This window comes from Triturus cristatus, chromosome 2_1, assembly GCF_964204655.1.
Source record: "Triturus cristatus chromosome 2_1, aTriCri1.1, whole genome shotgun sequence".
Classification (NCBI taxonomy): Eukaryota; Metazoa; Chordata; class Amphibia; order Caudata; family Salamandridae; genus Triturus; species Triturus cristatus.
Window position 1 is genome coordinate 266,771,151 of NC_140581.1, and position 17,991 is coordinate 266,789,141.

General features: G+C 45.3%; 1 protein-coding gene across 1 annotated transcript in view; it reads left to right on the forward strand.

The window, feature by feature from the left end:
• IL7R (interleukin 7 receptor) overlaps nt 1-17,991 on the forward strand; it is a 492,420-nt gene that overhangs the window by 416,343 nt on the left and 58,086 nt on the right. The window contains exon 6 of the mRNA XM_085631005.1: nt 16,871-16,958. Coding sequence (XP_085487131.1) covers nt 16,871-16,958 — 88 coding nt within the window. The remainder of the gene's footprint in view (nt 1-16,870; nt 16,959-17,991) is intronic.

The window sequence follows — 17,991 nt, forward strand, 5'->3', positions numbered from 1 at the left end:
TCAATATGGACCTCCTTGGTCCAAAAGCCTTGAAGGTTGGGTTCAAGGTGGGGGGGCGCCATAGAAGGGAAGAGGAAGCGATGGAGTCAGGGGTTGGGTCGGGGTGGATGGAGGTAGCACAGGGTGATGGAAGAAAGGTTTTGGGGGTAATGAACCATTTTGCTAAAAGAAGTAAGCGAGCCAATACTGCATTGATGTTCAAGTTCAAAATTCAGACAAGCAGATGTATTTAAGCTGGGTAAATTGTCTTCGATTTCTCATTTTAAAGTCAGATGGGAGGGGTGGTCTTCGCTGTTATCAGGCTGATGTGCGATGACTCCCCATAGACTTCGTAGATGCTGTATTAATATATGTGGTATTAACAATAGGGACAAAAGGCATAGAGTAGCTCTGGAGTTAAGGTTAATGCAGCCTGACGTTGTCTGTATCCAAGAATCTCATATCCCATGGGAGAAGCGTAGAATACTATCGGAATTAGGCTAGACTCTGCTAACTTGTATACAACAAAACAGCTTGTTTTACCAGCCTATAATCTCTTGAGTGGCTAAATGAAAGGAGACCACACCAGGTATATACATAAAATATATGTATTTATTCCTAAACACCCCCTACTAGTCTCTTTATGAGGCTAGAGGTAAAAGCACATAAGTTACACTTCACATATTACAGTAAAGTAGCACAAATACACGTTAGGCCCTAGGGGCGGGCCAAACCATATACTAAGAAAGTGGTATAAGAACCACAACTTAACTAGACACAAGGCCTAGAGCCTGTAGAATCGCTGGGACCCCAAGGAAACACCCAAGTTAGTGACACAGGGAACCCACGGGGCCGTGTGCAGTGTGAGAACACAGCCACGAGCTGCCGTTAGCTTCTATAGGGAAAGTCACGGTTAGATTTTTAGAGTTAAAGGACACTTAGGAATGGACTGGGTCCAAACCCTCTTGGACTTAAACAGTTCTAGGGTCAACACCCACTGGAGTACTCGAGTTATCTCACCCAGGGAAGCCGGGTGCGTAGGTGTCATATGGTGTCGGGTCGCGTCGTCATTTTCAATGGAAGCTGGCGAAGAAGTGCTGCTGCCGGGAAGATGCGAAGTGTCCGAAGAGATCCAAGCCTGGATCGGAGATGTGAAGAACCTGAAAGCAGAGGGGACAGAGTCTGGGTCACTTGTCAGTGACCAGGTAGACGATAGACGAATGCCCACCGATGTCGGGTGTTTCAGGTGAAAGAGGTGAAGCTTGACTCTTCAGCCACGATGACCAGGAGGCGTCAAGGACAACCAGGAGCTGGATTTGAGCTGTCCCATGAAGGATGTCGAGTGCTGCAGTGTTGGTGCCCGGATAGGACACAAAAAGCCTTGGCAACAGCAACCCATGCAGAAAAGAGAAATATGCTTTGGTGAGGACCAGCAAGGTCCTGGGGACTCCCCAAGCAATGGAGAGTCAGGACACATTTGGAGCAACCAGGAAAGCCCAATAAAAGTAAATTTACTCTTCTCAGGGACCCACAAGTCAACGGACAAGGGATCGCGACGGGACCTTGAGAGGAATCACAAAATGGTGTCCCACGGATCACTCAGAGTGGGTAGGCCAGCAATCTTCAGTTGATTTACTGCTCGGGGTCTGTGCTACAAGGAACCCAATGCATAGCCTCAAGGGACATCGAGAAGCTATTGCACTAGCAAATGTGCACGGTGTCCAGGAGTCCTGGTTCCACGGTAACCACAAGGGCTACGGGTCTTAGCTTTGCTGGGGACTCAGTTCGACCTCTGGGAAGTCTGGAAATCTACGTTTGGTGTTGCAAAGTCTTCAGCGTCCGGCGGGAGCTTCAGAGATGCAGACCAGACAGATGCGTCTTTGGTGCCTGCCAAGCAGGGGAGTAACTCCTTTACCCCAAGGGAGATTCTTCAGTAATCTGGCGTTGAACAGATGGTCAAAGGTCCAGGATTCAGTTTCAGAGTTTCGTCCAGGAAAATCTAAAGTTCTGGTTACAGAGGTTCCTTCTTTATACCCAAGGAAGGGGTTGGACTAACTTAGGTGACCCACCTATGGGAGAGTTTGGAAAGAGGGGTGGCTACACCCATTTGCTTTGTCCAGTTTCGCGACAGAGCAGGGGCTGGTAGCCCCTGCAACTGGCTTGAGCTGAACTATGCACAGGGACACCAAATGTGCCTCCAGTGCAGGACTTCAAAGCACTCTCAGAGTGCACCCACCCAGCCCCAATACACTAAAGCCTGTCTGGGAGGTGGTAACACCTCCCTGTGACAGGAAACCTATTGTCCAGGGCTCCCCTGCTGTAGTTTCGGTCAGCAGCAGGAGGCCAGACTCATGTCTGTGGCTGCAGCATCCATTTTGTGATGCCAGGGCTCTTATAAGCTGGTACCGGGTATACCGGTGCTATCATGTCTCTCCCTCTAGAAGGGTGGGATCATACTCCCACACCAGTTACTGGTGTGGGGATATGATTCCAAGGTGTTTGACACCAAACATGACATGTTTCCGTGCAGCCAGTCCAAAGTTAGCATTTTCCGTTGGTTATAATGTACTTAAGAGTATATGGTCAGGCTGCATCACAGACAGCCCCGGAGATGAGATTCCGAAGGCTGCAGAGGGGCTCTGCTCATGCATGGACACCCTCTCACACAAAACCAAGCACCCTGCCTTCAGGATTAATAAGGCCTGCCATAGGGCCTGCCATAGGGGTGACTTATAGGTTTATATGTGCGGTGGTATGTGAGATATAGTGAGGCTATATCTCAGTAAGGGGTGCATGCACCACCTTACCCAGGCTGCAGTAGCAGACCTGTGGTGTCATTTTGGAGGGCTTCCCAGGGATGGCATAATACATGCTTCAGCCCCTGGTAGGCCTCTGGGTTACCTATGCCCTGGGTACATAGTATACCATATACTAGGGACTTATAAGGTCACAGCAAAATCCAATCTGTGGTATACCTAATGTACTAGGAATCAATTTAGAGAGGAAGCAGCTAGGCTGGGGTCCTGAATAGTAGGGCCACAGCCAGACTAAGGTCGAAAAACAGTGTTACAGCAGCAAAAAAGTGGGGGTAACCATAAGAAGCAGATCCTACTCTCCTACACTTAGGGATTAAAATCAGACCTTGTTTGGATCAATTATTAGTAAAAAATTGGTTCCCTCTCCTCGGGAAGATCAAAGCGAGGTCGATAGAGTTCAATGCTTTCATTTTTCATTAGTTGGAAGGTGCAATGTTCTAAAAATGAGTATTTTGCCTAAAGTACTATATTTCTTTGGGCTGCACATTTGGAGCTCACTAAACCAGCCACAAAAACTAGAATCGCTTTGTACTAGCTTCAGTTGGAGTCAGAGGAAACCTCGAAGGGCAATGAAATTCATGACCCTCCATAGCATTCGGGGGTGGGGGGGATGGGCAATACCTAATTTTACATTTTATTACTGTGCCAGTCTTCTACAAAATATGAGAATTTTATTAACAGGTGAGGACAATATAGATGCTGCAGAAGCTCCGTCTATATACCAAATGCTAATGGGCAGAGAAGCAAAGGAATGCTTGCTGAAAAATCTGGAACCTAGTCATTATAAAAAGACTCGATTTAAGGTCCTGATAACCGCCTATAAAGTCTAGAAGCAGGTTAGACGGCGCCTTCAGCGCTGTAGGATATGTCATTATACACCTACATCTGCTTCATTATTACTACCCTCCATCTTTTGATCTACAGTCATGGAAAGATAGAGACAAAGGGGGATAAGTAAACTAGGAGATCTTTACACTGATTCTCAGATTAGCTCGTTTTCTGAATTATAAGAAAAATATTCAGTGTCAAGGGTAGATTTTTTTAGGTTCCTAAAGATTTGAGACTTTTTGAATAGAAACAAAAATGTCATTACCATAATTACTAAAAATACTCTAATAGATGCAATTAGTAGAAGAAACAGAATTGTGATCCTCTATAGACGGCTCTTAGAAACTCAGAGGGAGGATTTGGGGATCCAGAATCATAAGTGGAATTTAAGATGAAATCAGGATGAAGAAATATTACAGGAAACCTATTGAGATGGAGGAGAAGATTTTACTCTCATCCAATCTGAGCGCAAAACATTAGAAACAATCTTTAATTTATATTACACCCCAGCAAAAGTATCGGAATGGGAAGGGAAGGGGCAGCTGATGGTAAATGCACTTGGTGTGGCGCCGAACAGGACATTCATGTGTCCTAAATTAAGACAGTTAATAGGGGGGATGCAACAATTTCTGACCAACATTATTGGTACATCCATTACCCATACACCCTTAAGGATGCTGTTAGGTTTGATCAATGAGACACAGACTAATCAGACTTTGAGAAAAGGGGGGTATCTGAGTTCTGTGGCAACAGCAGTGGCCCGATTATGTATTGCCTCAGACTGGCTTAAGATAGAGCCCCCCTCCTAAGAAATGTGGAGAGCAAGACTTTCGACAATTTATAACCTGGAGTCTAGCCTCTAAATCCTTAAGAGTTCTAGGAAACATCGATTAGGAGAAAACATCTGGGACAAGATGTCTGATTGGATGAATTCTTAATTTCTGTATCTGCATTAGATTGTTATCGTCAAAATATAAAATCAGCATTGTTAATTACTGAACTGGATTGGGTGTCAAAGGTTCTTGTCAAGGTTTTAATTTAGCACAGTGCACTTTAGGTCTATGCCACATGTCCGGTTTGTTAAGTCATAATTGGGCGCAGTAATGGGGGTCTCTGTTATGAAGTTTGAGATGTATGAGTCGCAATATTACTATGTATATTAAATTATATTTATAAATGCATTAATACATTATTGTAATTCTTAAAAAGGTCTATGAATTTTTTTGTAATGTGTTGCTTTATCTTCCTTTTACTCTATGGATTTTTAGGTAATTAATCAGTATGATATGTTTGTTTTGTTCTGAAGTGCTTCATTGGTATGTTTAGGCTTGCTTCACCTTTAATGTATTGCGTTTTTTGCTTTTTGGTATTGGGTCAGCCTAACTTCATGCCTTCCTCCTCTTCTTTTTCTGACCTTGGCTTTAAGACTCTGAGCACTTTACCACTGCTAGCCAGTTCTAAAGTTCATGTGCTTTCTGCTTTAAACATGGTTTCATTGACGTATCCACAATTGGTATATTTACTGTATCTCTAAGCCCCTAGTAAAGAGCACTGCCTAGGCCCAGGGCCTGGAAATTAAAAGCTACTCGTGGGTCTGAAGCACTGATTGTGCCACCCGCACAACTAGCCCTTTAAACATGTCTCATGCCTTCCACTGCAGAGCCTGTATATGCAGCTTTACTGCCACATCGATTTGGCAATTAAAACCCCTTGCCAAGCTTTAAGCTCCCATTTTATTACACATAGATTACCATTAAGGTAGGCCCTAGCTACCCCGTAGGGCAGGGTGCTATGGAAGTAAAATGTAGGACACATACTTTTAAGTTCTTCATGTAATGGTAGTGAAAATTACCTACATTCATGTGAGGCCTACTCCTCTCGTAGGTTAACATTGGGAATTCCTTAATAAACGTTTAAGCTGTAATTCCTGATTGAGAAGGAGTAGTTCTGCCATGTTTCATATCATTTGAATGGTAGTCTTACATCCTCATTACTGGTAAATTGGATTTAACATTACTATTTTAGAAATGCCACTTTGAGAAAGTTGGCATTTCTCTGCTGTTAAAGCTCTGTGTGCCGGCAGCCTGTCTCCAACACACGTCTGGGGTGGAAGACAGCTTGACTTTGTGCATTTCCTCTAGACAGACACACACAAAAGGTAAGGTGTGTCTAAATGCCCATTTGCACCCTGATGGCTCATCCTGGGCAGTTCGGGAGGGAGGAGCTGACACTTGCACCTGCATGAGCAGTGTTCTGTCCCCTACCCTCCTGTAGTGAGTCTGAAGCCTGGGCTAGGAAGAAAGGACCTCTGTAAACTTCAAAATCCCTTCTTTGAAGCCATCCCCACTTCGAAGGCACAACTGGGAAGAAGTACTCAGTCTCTGACTCCACTAAATCAGATACTTCCAGACTTGTAAAGAAACTCTTTTATGAAGGCCTACTGTGCTGCTACAAGGACTTTTACTTTGATGGACTGCTGCTCTTGAAGGACTGTTTTTCTGCTGTGCTGCCCTGCTGCCCACCACCCTCTGTCCCTGCTAAGGAAGAACTAACCCAGAGCGATCTCCAAGTGCTTGTTGGCTTGCCTCCTGTTTTTGAAACTCATGGATATCAACGTCTTACCACCTGCTCTTGTGCCTGGTCCATTGGAAGTAGACCCAGGTACTTGCTCCAGTCGAACAATTACCTGTCTGCGGGAGGCAGTACCAATGCATTGTCACTGCTGCGGGAGCATAATCAGCTCATCACACTTGGAACCAGTACATTGCCTTCCAGAACCGGCACATCTGAACCTCTGCATCGTCACCGCGGCTGCAGTGTGGGAAGATCGTGCATCCTCTCGACTACGTTGAGACACCCAGTGCATCGTCCCCTGAACCAACACCTCTTGGCTCAGCGCATCATCTTTGGAACCAGCACATCTTCAGCACTGTGTGAAGAAAATCGATTCACCACCTCGACCACGGGGCCGACACTGTCGCATTGCTCGGCTACACCCCGCATCTCGCTGTTACATACAGGATCAAGGTACTTTGTTCAGCGGACCTTGCATGGCTCCCGTATCTGGCCCCCACTCCATTGCAGTCAACCTGAACTTTTGGTTTTGCCCCGTCCAGCATGGCCAGCTAACCCCAGTAGGCGCTTATTGCTTCTAAGCTCTATTTTTACATTTAATCTTAAAAAAGTCATATCTTGACTTCTACTTAGTGGATGTTTGTCATTTTGGTCTTGTTTAATTTATGACATCATAATCTATTTGTTTAAACTTGTGAGGAGACTTTTTGTGGTGTTTTCACTGTGTTGCTGTGTTGCACAAATACTTTACAAATTGCATCTTAGTTAAGCCTGCTTGTTCTGTGCTAAGTTACCAGAGGGTGAGCATAGGTTAATTGAGGGTGTGTATATGACTTACCATGACTAAGATTGTAGTTCATGCTTGGACAGGGTGCATTCCTCTGTCAACCAGAAACACAATTTCTAACAGTTTTACACTAGTATTTCATGGCCCCAGGCAAGCCAGTATCAAGACACTTCAGAGATCTCTGTAGTAGGAGGTCTCTAGTAGCTTCTCCCATTTCAAAGTGGACAATAGGTACAAACAGTTCGGGCGCTATATAAAACCCGTAAATAAAAATAAAATAAATAAATAGGTACAAATAGTGGTTCTCAGACCCAACTCTTAAGTACACATCTGGACCTGTGGAAGACACAGAAGAAGGAGTGCTGTGCTGCTCTACTAAATGAAGAACTGCTGCTCTGCTGCCCTGCTGCCTGGCTACCTAAGTAAGAAGGACTGGGACTTCATCTTCATCATAGGACCACTAGAATGACTGTAAGGGTTAGTTGGCTGGCATCCTGATCAGAGCTTCAGTGACAGAAAAGCTTCAACCACCTTGAACCCTGCCTCTATACTCTGCATGCTGTACGTCTTGCCCCCAAAGTGGTGCCACCCCAGTCTTGGACCCTAGGACGTGGCCTGAAGGTGTTCTGCAAGTCCATCTGTGATCTTTTGTGCAGAACCAATGCATTGAATCTCACCTTCGCAGCTCCACATCTGACCTGCCACTGCGTGATGCACCCTAGATGCAGAAATACCAGCTCTTTAGAACAGCAACTGTGCGGCGCTTTCTCAGTCTGTGATCTCCCATCTCTACCCCACAGTGCATAGAAACCACTACTGCATGACGCATCCTCAACACGGGACCTTGCATTGCAGCCCGCAGTTTTGTCCAGGTCAGGTGCAATCCGATAACCCTTTGATGGCCCTTTGTGCTTCTCAAATCTTTAAAAATGCATATCTCCAATTCTACTGATTGGATTTTTGTCATTTAAGTGTTAAATAATTTGTTAAATTCTACTCTATATTTCTAAGTAGGTGTGGGATTTTCCTTGTATACTGTTTGAAGTGCTGCATAAAATATGTACACATTGCCACATAAGCCTGACTACTTTTGTGCTAAGCTACAAGAGCACAGGTTTATTTGGGATTTGCTTGTGTTTCACCATGACAAGTAATGTGGTTGCTTCTTGAGTAGGGTTTCACCCTCCATTTCCAGTAATCCAATTTCTAACATGTGTGTGTGTAGTAGGATACAGACGTGTTTGTTGCAGTGCCATACAGAAAATTTGCGTAGCACTAAAATCTTAGCAAAATCTGAGTTTGTTAAATTGTGCTTGATTGGCTCTTTTTGCTTTTTTCAAATTTACTCTCATCCTACTGACTGACTGTGCCTGTGACCAAACCTGCAAGACTGGAATTTGAGCTCATCAACTTAGATAGCTATACTATGGCTGACCTCAAGGAGTTCTGTAAGGAAAGGGGACTTCCAACAAAGAAAGGCACCAAGAATCTGGAGCTTCGGAAAGCTCTTATGGGCTGGAGGAAGATGGGCTAGTAGCTGACAACAGCATAAGAGTAGGATGAAGAAGAGGGTATGGTAGACCATGAGGAGGGCCTTGGCATAAGGTCCTGAGCTTTAAACCCCAGAGAATAAAGCTCCGTTCCAGGACAGCAAGCGTTGTCACTCCCCAAGGCCTGTCTCCAGAGGAGCTGGCAGACCGGAAAGATAAAAGAAAGTTTCAGATACAGATGTCAAAACTAAAAATGGAGAAAGAACTTGTGCTGGTGGAAAAGAAACCCTCCATGGAGGAGAGGAGAATGGCCCATAAACGTAGCCTTCAGAGAGCGGGAACTCAGAGCCAGTCAGGCAGATTCCTGCAGCAGAGGTGGCAACGATACCACAGTATCCAATTGAGACAGGAAAGTCTGCATCCATAAAGACCTGGCGCCTAGGTAAGTGGTGGGCAACACTGACAAGGGGTTCTCAGCGTTTGTGGTAGCCTTAAGGATGCTTAGGGACTCAGAGGAGCCTTTGGGGACAAGTCTCTGGAAGCATAAGCCTCCAGTAGGGAGGGAGACCCTGCTTACATTAGAGATAGAAAACCAGATGAAATATGCCCCATTAAAAGCCATCCTTGACGGAAACAGCATGAACAATGAATCCTTAATCACGACCTTTACCAGAACCACGACCTCATTAAGCACTACTGTACACGAACGACCACCTGAACCACTTCTTACTAAACCAGGGGTAAGTGTCAACATTTAAATAATCTTAAATGCAAGTGCAATTATAATAAAATAATTTGGAACAGGATGTTGATTATTGTATATATTTAATAATTTAGGAATGTGTAATATTAAATGAAAAATTAATTTGTATACTTCTGATTTTAATTACGATGTTGAAATATTAGTTTGTTTTAATTTAGCGTGTTAGGCCAGTAGATGGCACTGTTGGTTTGTTTTTCAGTGATGTGATTAAGATCAGTGCTCGATGCGACTGTTCTCTCTGGTTGTCAAAGTTGAAATTGTTAAAAAATGGTGGTTGGCCGTTTTTTCTATGTTTCATTTATGTGAATTATTTTTACAAATAAAAATATGTTCTGCAATCCATTTAAAAAAAATATATTTTCTGTGAGAGCTGTATTTTTGTCATTATTTGTAATAAACGATTATTATATTGATAATTTAAAGATTATTTACATAAAATTGTTTAATTTAAATTTAGAAGTCTTGTTTAATTTAATTACATTGTTTTTCCGTTTTTCAAACATGCAATTTTTTAAACGTTGTGGTAGATTCCGGTAATATGAAAATAGATTAATTTTCGTGGATTAGTAATTTGTTGTACAGAACATAGTGGTTTGGCTTTGGTAGTGGTTTAGACTTTGTGGTTTAGGCATTCGTTGTTAGAGGTAGTTGTTTAGTCACAACCATCCTTGACGCCAAGTTGGGACAGTCCGGAACTGCCAAACCTGTGGATGTGGGACAGCAAAGTGGATGATTATGTTGGGCTGTACAATCTAATCCTAAAAGAGCGCATGCTGAATACTTGTTTTATAGAGCTGTGCTGTCACTTGTTTGATAGCAAGATAACTGACCCCAGGAAACTTGCTAAAGAGGTGGACCTCTGGGTCAGCACCAGAGTGTCCAAAAAAGTATCTCGGGGGATTACCACATGGTAGTAGGGGGGCTCCACCAGAAGAAATAGTGGAAAGAAAAATTCAAAAATAAGGAGTTCTCTAAAGAACCCCCCAAAAATTCCCAAGGGAACTGCAACCAGTCCCATTCTGAGCCAAAGAGAAAGGGGTTCTATTATTAGCAGACAGGTAGAGTGCTACCAGTATGAGTCCCAAGAGGGCACGCCCCCCCACCGGTGATCAAACACCTGGGTTGGCGAGTGTAGCGCTTGGGGGAGAGGTTGCCCCAGTGTCGCTGGTGGATAAAGAGATGGTGTCAAAATCTCATAGGCCTACAAATACTTCTAGGTACCGGCAGTGGGTAATCATCAATTGACAAAGGGTGGTGGCTCTAAGAGACACATGAGCTAGTATGATTACTGTGAGGTGTCATCTAGGGCCACAAGTGCAAAGACTTCTGTTTGCGATTTCCTAATAGCGAATGTTTGTGATTCACTATTAGGAAATCGCAAACAGCTATGTACAAAGGTGTGTTTTACACTGTTTGCGATTCTCAATCGGTTGCAAAGGACCTGCCTCATTAATACTCATAAGGCAGGTCGCAGTTTGAGACCCATTGGGAATGGCCGGCACTCACAAGGATAGCGGCCTGCTAACTGAAATGAAATATTATTTGATCTTCCTAAAATACAAATTATGGGGCAGATTTACTTAGCATTCAAGCAAAGCAGTGCAGCAGGAAAGTTGCAGCGCTGCATTGCATGAATGTTAGAGAGCTGTAAAGCGCTATATCTAAGAAATAGTGCTCTGCTATATCTAAGAAATAGCGACATTGACTCACTTCATGCGGCCTGGTGCCAACGCAGGTACCCCTACACCATGGTGAAAGGGTGCCTGCATTACTGGCAGGATTGTGTTTGGGTAGGAAGGAATGCCTTCCTGAACAAAAACAATCCTTAGAGGCATGTTCCTCTTTTTATGTGTGCTGCAGGCAGAATGCAACATAGATACAAAGAGAAAGTAACATGGACGAATAAACATATTTCTCTTCCTTACCCCTGAATGGGGAAGGTGTAGCATTTTTCTGCATTACCAGGTCTACTAGTTTTAGTAAATCTGGGAATGTGCAAATATCCATGGTTGGATACATTGGAACACCCATGCTCCACCAATGGAACACCTTCCCAATGCAAGGCAGCAGTACTTTGTATTTCCGAAAACACAGAAAGTGGCTTTGCGTGGCTTATTAAATGCCAAAATAATTTTGCGCTGGGACTGCACCAGAAAGTGATGCAACCCTAATGCAAAATCATAGTAAATCAGCCCATCTGTGTTTTTCTTGAATCCATATGATTGTTACTTGACACACATAAGAGTACTATGATTTATAATTAAGGGTGCTAAGCATTCATGTATAAAAACATTAGTCTGACTGTGGTGTTGTAGGACAAAATTCCTCTAAAATGCATTTCTTTAACCACCATCCAGTTAACTGGAAAGTAAAATTAGGCAGAGCCTAGGGCTCTTTAGCTGCAGAGCCATACTAAATCAGGATGATGTTAGTAAAGTGGACAGCCAACTCCTGTAAATGTACAAGGTTTGTTAATAAAGGCAATATGTCTTTGGTTCCCCAAATGTGTTTCTGTGAAATCATTTGCAGTGTGTAGAACTGTGCATTTCTTTAAAAGAGCTGATGGTGGGATTCTGGTTCCCTGCAGCACTTTTAAAGTAATTTGTTTCCACTGATGTATTTGTTTATACATATAAGCTACTATAGCACTGATCACATTAGTACTAAACTTTTGTGCAATGTTGTATATTTTATTCATTTGAGCAAAAATGGAGCTTAACTGTGTTAAGGAGACAGCATTTTGACTCTATGTTATCCATCACAGAATGGCTGACAGTCCTTAATACATGAGGGGGGATGTTCTCAAGAACGTGCGATAATCATCGGCAAAATAGGTTAACGCAATTTTTCATATTGGCGTCTATCGCGGGAAAATAACTCTGTGATAATGTCGTATTCTCAACAAGGTGGTAACATGCGACAGTTTCCCGATAACACGTCAAATGTCCGTGATAAAATTACCAGGATGGCTAAAAAATCTAAAGCCGAACCTGAAAAAAGTGGTAATAGGCCCAACCGCGATAAAAAAATCAGCGATAATCTGCGCCAGGCCTGCAATTCACACACGTCAGGTGGGAAAAATCACCAAAAAAGCAGAAAAAAACTCACAAACAAAACCAAAACAACTGCGAAGCACAATGGAGGTAGCCGGAGCAAGTAAAGAGGACAACCAGAACCCCACAAGCCCCACGGAGGACAGCTTCGGACCTCGGGGTCAGGGAAGGGCAAGGAGAAGAAGAAGAGGAAGACGAGGTTCAGTCCGCAGGAAAACAGGATCCTGATGACGGAGGTGATAGAACACCATCAACTACTGTTCGCCACCTCCACTGTTTCATTCGCAACAAAAAACAGAATATGGCAGTCCATCGTGGACAAGGTGAATGCAGTAGGAGTGCTGAGGAGGACAATGGAAGAGGTCAAGAGGCGCTGGAATGATGTGAAGCGCAAAACCAAGCAGAAACTCGCAACAACCAGAAGGCAGCAATGCAGACTGGAGGTGGGAGTCCAGCGCCACAGGAGGAGCTGGATGAGATGGAGGAAATGGTGTCCACAGTCATCAGTGTGGAGACGGTGGCCGGAGTTGGGGGACTGGACACTGCTCAACATGACCTGACACAACAGCAACAGGGTGAGTAATGACCAGGGACTGGGGAGACGGGGGAGATGGGCACAATGGCACACATGCAAAATTAAGTATAGCACAGTGCACACCCACAATGACTCTGGATCATGTCCCTGATCCCCTTGGCACACTGCAGCACACCTAGATACAGCAAGTAGGTCCCCGTCGACTATATACCCAGAGGGGGCCCTTCCCACACGTCACCAATCTCACAACCAACCCATGCACATGTGCCAAACCCAGCAAAGCGGCGTGTCTGTGAGCCACACTGACAATGCAAGTGACACTGCATAACGAATAGCATGTCTGCAGTCAATATATCATGACATGTTTCTCGCCACGACACTCAGGTAGCTGAGTGTGGACCACATCCGTAAAGGAGCAGGTCACACTCTGACACATCCATGTGCACAAACAACCCCTAACGTCAACAACACATCTGCGGACAACCCATGCGCCAGAGTCCCAACTCCCACCAAGAGACCAATTTACCCAAGTATGCAACATCTCGGCACTGTATAAGCACAGAAGCCAAAGGCACACCGCATGAAAGGGATAAGGGGCAGCAAAATCAGAGCAGCGGGGGCGACTCACCCTCAATGCAGCACACACACATAGCAATAACAGCACATCAACATTGACGACAATGTGGTACAAAGTGCAACACTTTCACTACAGAACAGAGGACACAACTGGTTCCGCCTGTGCGTGGAAATTGGCCAATCACATCTGGCATAGCAGGAAACTGTGAGATGAAAATGTACATGTACAACCCCACATCCTTCATGTAGTTCAAATGTCCACTGTCCCTCATCTAACAGTCAGCTCCTCCTAAACAGTCACAATGTACATTGTCATGCAGTCCCGATGTAAACATGAACAATGCGTGAACACAATTTTAAACTGCATCTCCCCTTCACATTGCAGAGGGAGAATCATCACCTCCTGCAGAGCAGACCGAACATCTCTTCACTGATGACGAAGAGGACCTCCACACCTTCGACCCCGACGCCCTCCAAGAGCTCTTGGACAGCTTCGGCACCTCACCTCCAGGAACAGGGCAGCCCAGCTGCATCGAGGAGACCTCACCCCCTGCACAGACCACACAGCAGGAAGCACCCACCACCACGGCTGTCTCCCAGGACCTCCATGAACAACACATGGCCTTCCAACGCAGTGTGTTGGGTGCCAGGAGAAGATGGCTTATCAGGTGTGGGTGGTGTTCGACCTCATGGCAGCCAAACTAGATGCCATACGTGGGTGTCTAAGTCCCATCAGGGACCACTTACAGTCCCTAACGGACACCCACAGTCCTCTCCATGCTCTCCAACAAGCCATGGCTCACATCGCTGGAATCATGACTCTGAGACAAGAACAACTGTCTAGTCAGAGTGGCTCCAGCGATGTTGCCCGGGAGTTGGGACACATGCGGAGGATCATGGAGAACATGGAGCGGATGCAGGCGGAAAGAATGGCTGCCACGACTGCACACCAGCGAGATGTAGCTGGGATTTTCCATGCCCTGCATATCCTCATCATGGCATTGCTGCCAAAAGGCCTGGCGCAAATGAATGCTTTCTTCTTACCACAAAGACAGAATCATCCACATCTCCGCCCCCTGATGTGTCAATGCCACAGAGTGCGGCAGACATTCCACCTCCGGCCCCTGATGTGTCAGTGCCACACAGTGCTGCAGACAATACACCACCACCCACATGTGAGGCACATCACACATCAGAGGACGATGATGTGGATGATTCTGTCTTTGTGGTAAGAAGGAAGCAGTAGCATTCCTCCCTGCCATATGGCCTGTTTCAGCTTGGTTCTGCCCTCTGCATCCTGCCCTGGAATAACACCTTCCACTGTCCCCCAATACACTCTGCGACACTCACCTTGGCCCCCGACATGGACTGCCATATTTGGTTTGGTTACCAATGATATAGCAGTCAGACTGCGGACTGAACTCTCCCTCTTCCGATGAACTTGTCAATCCCTAAAGGACTCTGGCTGACCCTCCATGGGGCAACAATGTAAAGTGGGGTTTGCATGACCATGTACTGATCCAGCTTCAACCCTCCACCGAATGTGATTAAAACATTCTAATTCACACAGATGTGTCATGTCTATGATCAAGCAAGTATGCGATTGAGGCTAGGCCTTTTGCTTATGCTGCGGCAATGAAGATACACACACAACAGTTGACATGTATGAGCCAAGGTCCTGAGCGGTCTTGCATTCCTTTATTTATCCATTTGGGCGAGCCCGCCCTCCGGGTGCATGCTACATTACAACATTGTCGATTATGGTCCGGGTGGTGCCGACACTACAACAGAGACACACGCCATAGTCACTTTTGTGGGGAGCCCTGAACTAAACCACGCCCAGAGCCCAGAGCTGAACCACACCCAGAGCCCCGGGCCATTTCTTCACACTCCTCACATGCCTATGCGTGGGCCGCCGCCGCGGCGCTGGGATGTCATGCGCTTTGGAGTACGTCTCCAGACTTTCCACCCAGGCTTTCCAGCGGCCTGCCTGGGACGGGGGTGACCCCGTGACTGTGAAGTGCTCCAGTGGCGTTACCGAGGACATGCTGTTGCCTGCTGGAGGTGGACTTGTGGGGTAGCCCCACCAGATGATGACTGAGGTAGGCCCACCTGAAGAGCTGAGAGGGAGTGCAGCCTGCGATGATGCTGTAGGCCTGGAGACTGGACGGTGACTTGTGGTGCACAGAGGTAGTGGCACCTGAGGCACTGCGTCCGGCACGGGCCTACCGCCACGTGGCGATGACTTGCAGTGCCCTGAGGTAGGCCCACCTGAAGAGTTGAGCGGGTGGGCAGCCTGCAATGATGCAGAAGGCCTGTAGGTTTGGACTGGAAAGGATTTGTCTGAGACCTGCTGGACCGCAGTGTAGGCCAGAGGGAGCAGTTAGCACACACAGAACTACGCGGTGCGGTGCCGCAGGGTGCGCTAGGGGCCTGTTGGCAGTCTAGCTGTCAGACCACATCCTCTCCCCATTATTCTTACTTACCTGGAGTATTGCTGGTCTCGATGAAAAATTAGGCAGGTATGACGAATACATGTGTAAGTAGGCGAGGCATAGTATCATTTAAAAAAAAAAACGACACCCAATGTGTGGTACATAAGCACAGTATTATATCACATTCATTCCTTTATGCCAGTGACCTAATAGAAAAGTCTTTATGAAGCGTGGATTTGGACGAATAAACCTACAATTCATTCTTGTATGTTTTACTAAATATTAATGTATCAATCATATTTTTTTATTTTGCCGACCAATTTCATATTGTCCTCATGTGTATTCCGAAGCCCCCGCCAGCCCACTGGTGCATATGTCACCCACCCATGTGAAATCTGTTGTGTTTTTTGGAAGTACTCTGTGCACTGTACTATGCGTGAATTCAATGTTATCTCATTTTATAGGCACAAATGTGACTCACTAACAATGTTCCGTTCAATAGATGAATGCAATATGTGCATGTTCTCCTTTTCGATGGAATAGCCTTCGCGGCTCTGAGTCGTTCATTGGAATTCCCAGCTTTCACACTGCTTTCACCACCTGTGTGCGTCATTTCAGTGAGCATCGGTGTAGTGTTTACATGTGGCCACGTGTTGTTTTCGCCATGATGTGTGGGGCAAGTTTTCCTCACATATGGAGCACAGATAGCATGATTGTGTGATGATATCCGGATGTGACTGTGGTGTGGCCACCTCTTGAGTTATTCATTGGAGTGCTGAGCTGCACACACTCTCCATCTAGTGTGTACCCATCACAGAAGACACTGCCAGTGCCTTACATAGCATCCTTCATGTAAGTGATGCTGTCATCGGCATTTCTTGCTCTTTTGACAATGTATATGCGTGGTCAGTTGGGCCCAAAGTGTCTAGGGCGGAGCATGCTCCTTCCAGGTGTCCTGAAATGAGTGCATCAAGTCAGAAGAATACGTCTGTCGCGTGTCTATATATACTACTGATGTATTTTATCCTTTCCAGGGTTACCTCTGATGACCATCGCACTATCCACGTTGGGCACCCTTCTGCTGGTCATCATGATTGTCATCGTTTTTCTGTGGGAAAAAAGGTACAGTGGTCCACTTGACTTGGGCACCATCTCGCCTTGAGATATATATCATGAATAATGTATTGGCTTACTTTCCTGGAGAGGCTCCGGCTCTTGATTGTCACTTTGGGTCCAAAACTTCAAAAAGACGTGGGCGCCTCAAGTACTCTAAAAGGAAGATGTGCTTTATATTATATTCAATCCAATATATTGAAAATATAGATGCGAAATACTTTTTAGATTGTCAAAAGTAATTGTATATTTGTTATTACTGAGTGCTAATCCATAACAAGGAGTAATGTGTTTCTAAGCTATGAAGTGGCAATCTGCTTTTTCTCAGGCGTTCAACAAACAAAAAACATAAGTCACTCCACCCGATCCTTAGGAGGCTGGGAAGGAATCACCGCTCCTTAGTGTACACATGCTATACAGCTCGCTGGTCCCTTAGGGGAAGAAACTCTATCTTGGAATGGAAGAGGCTCTCATTCAAGGGATGTTCCTCTTGGAACTGCCTTGCAATGCTGTGATTTATTTTAAAATATCTGTGAGTTTAAAAGGTTAGACGATAAACTAATCTGCACACATCTTAAAATGATGTATCGTGCATAATGAATGCAGTTCATATGTCATGTACAACACAAAAGCTTAAGTCAGTTAAACCTCTGCATCTGCTCTTAGAAACATTCCAGATGTTCTCGATCTCTTCGATTTCTATATGAAGCTTCTTCTTCTTATCAATGTTTCCATGTCTAGGGTGGATTTGGTTGCAGTGTGTTACAATGCGTCTCTTCATGGTTGCCAAGCGATCACGTGTGCTGCGTGATGGGCTGAGTCAGAGGTGAGGTGCGGCCAGTGGGCCACAGGCTGTCGTCTCTGGAACCGGCTTCGGCTCAGCACCCTGTAATTCTTGGCAAATCACTTAATCTCCCCGAGCCTTAAGAAAATCAATCTGACCTTGTGTAATGTCACTGGTGCTCATGTAAAGCGCTCAATGTCCTGGGGCCGTGACTGTGCTGAATAAAACTGCAAAAAAATTGAATAAACAAACGAATCA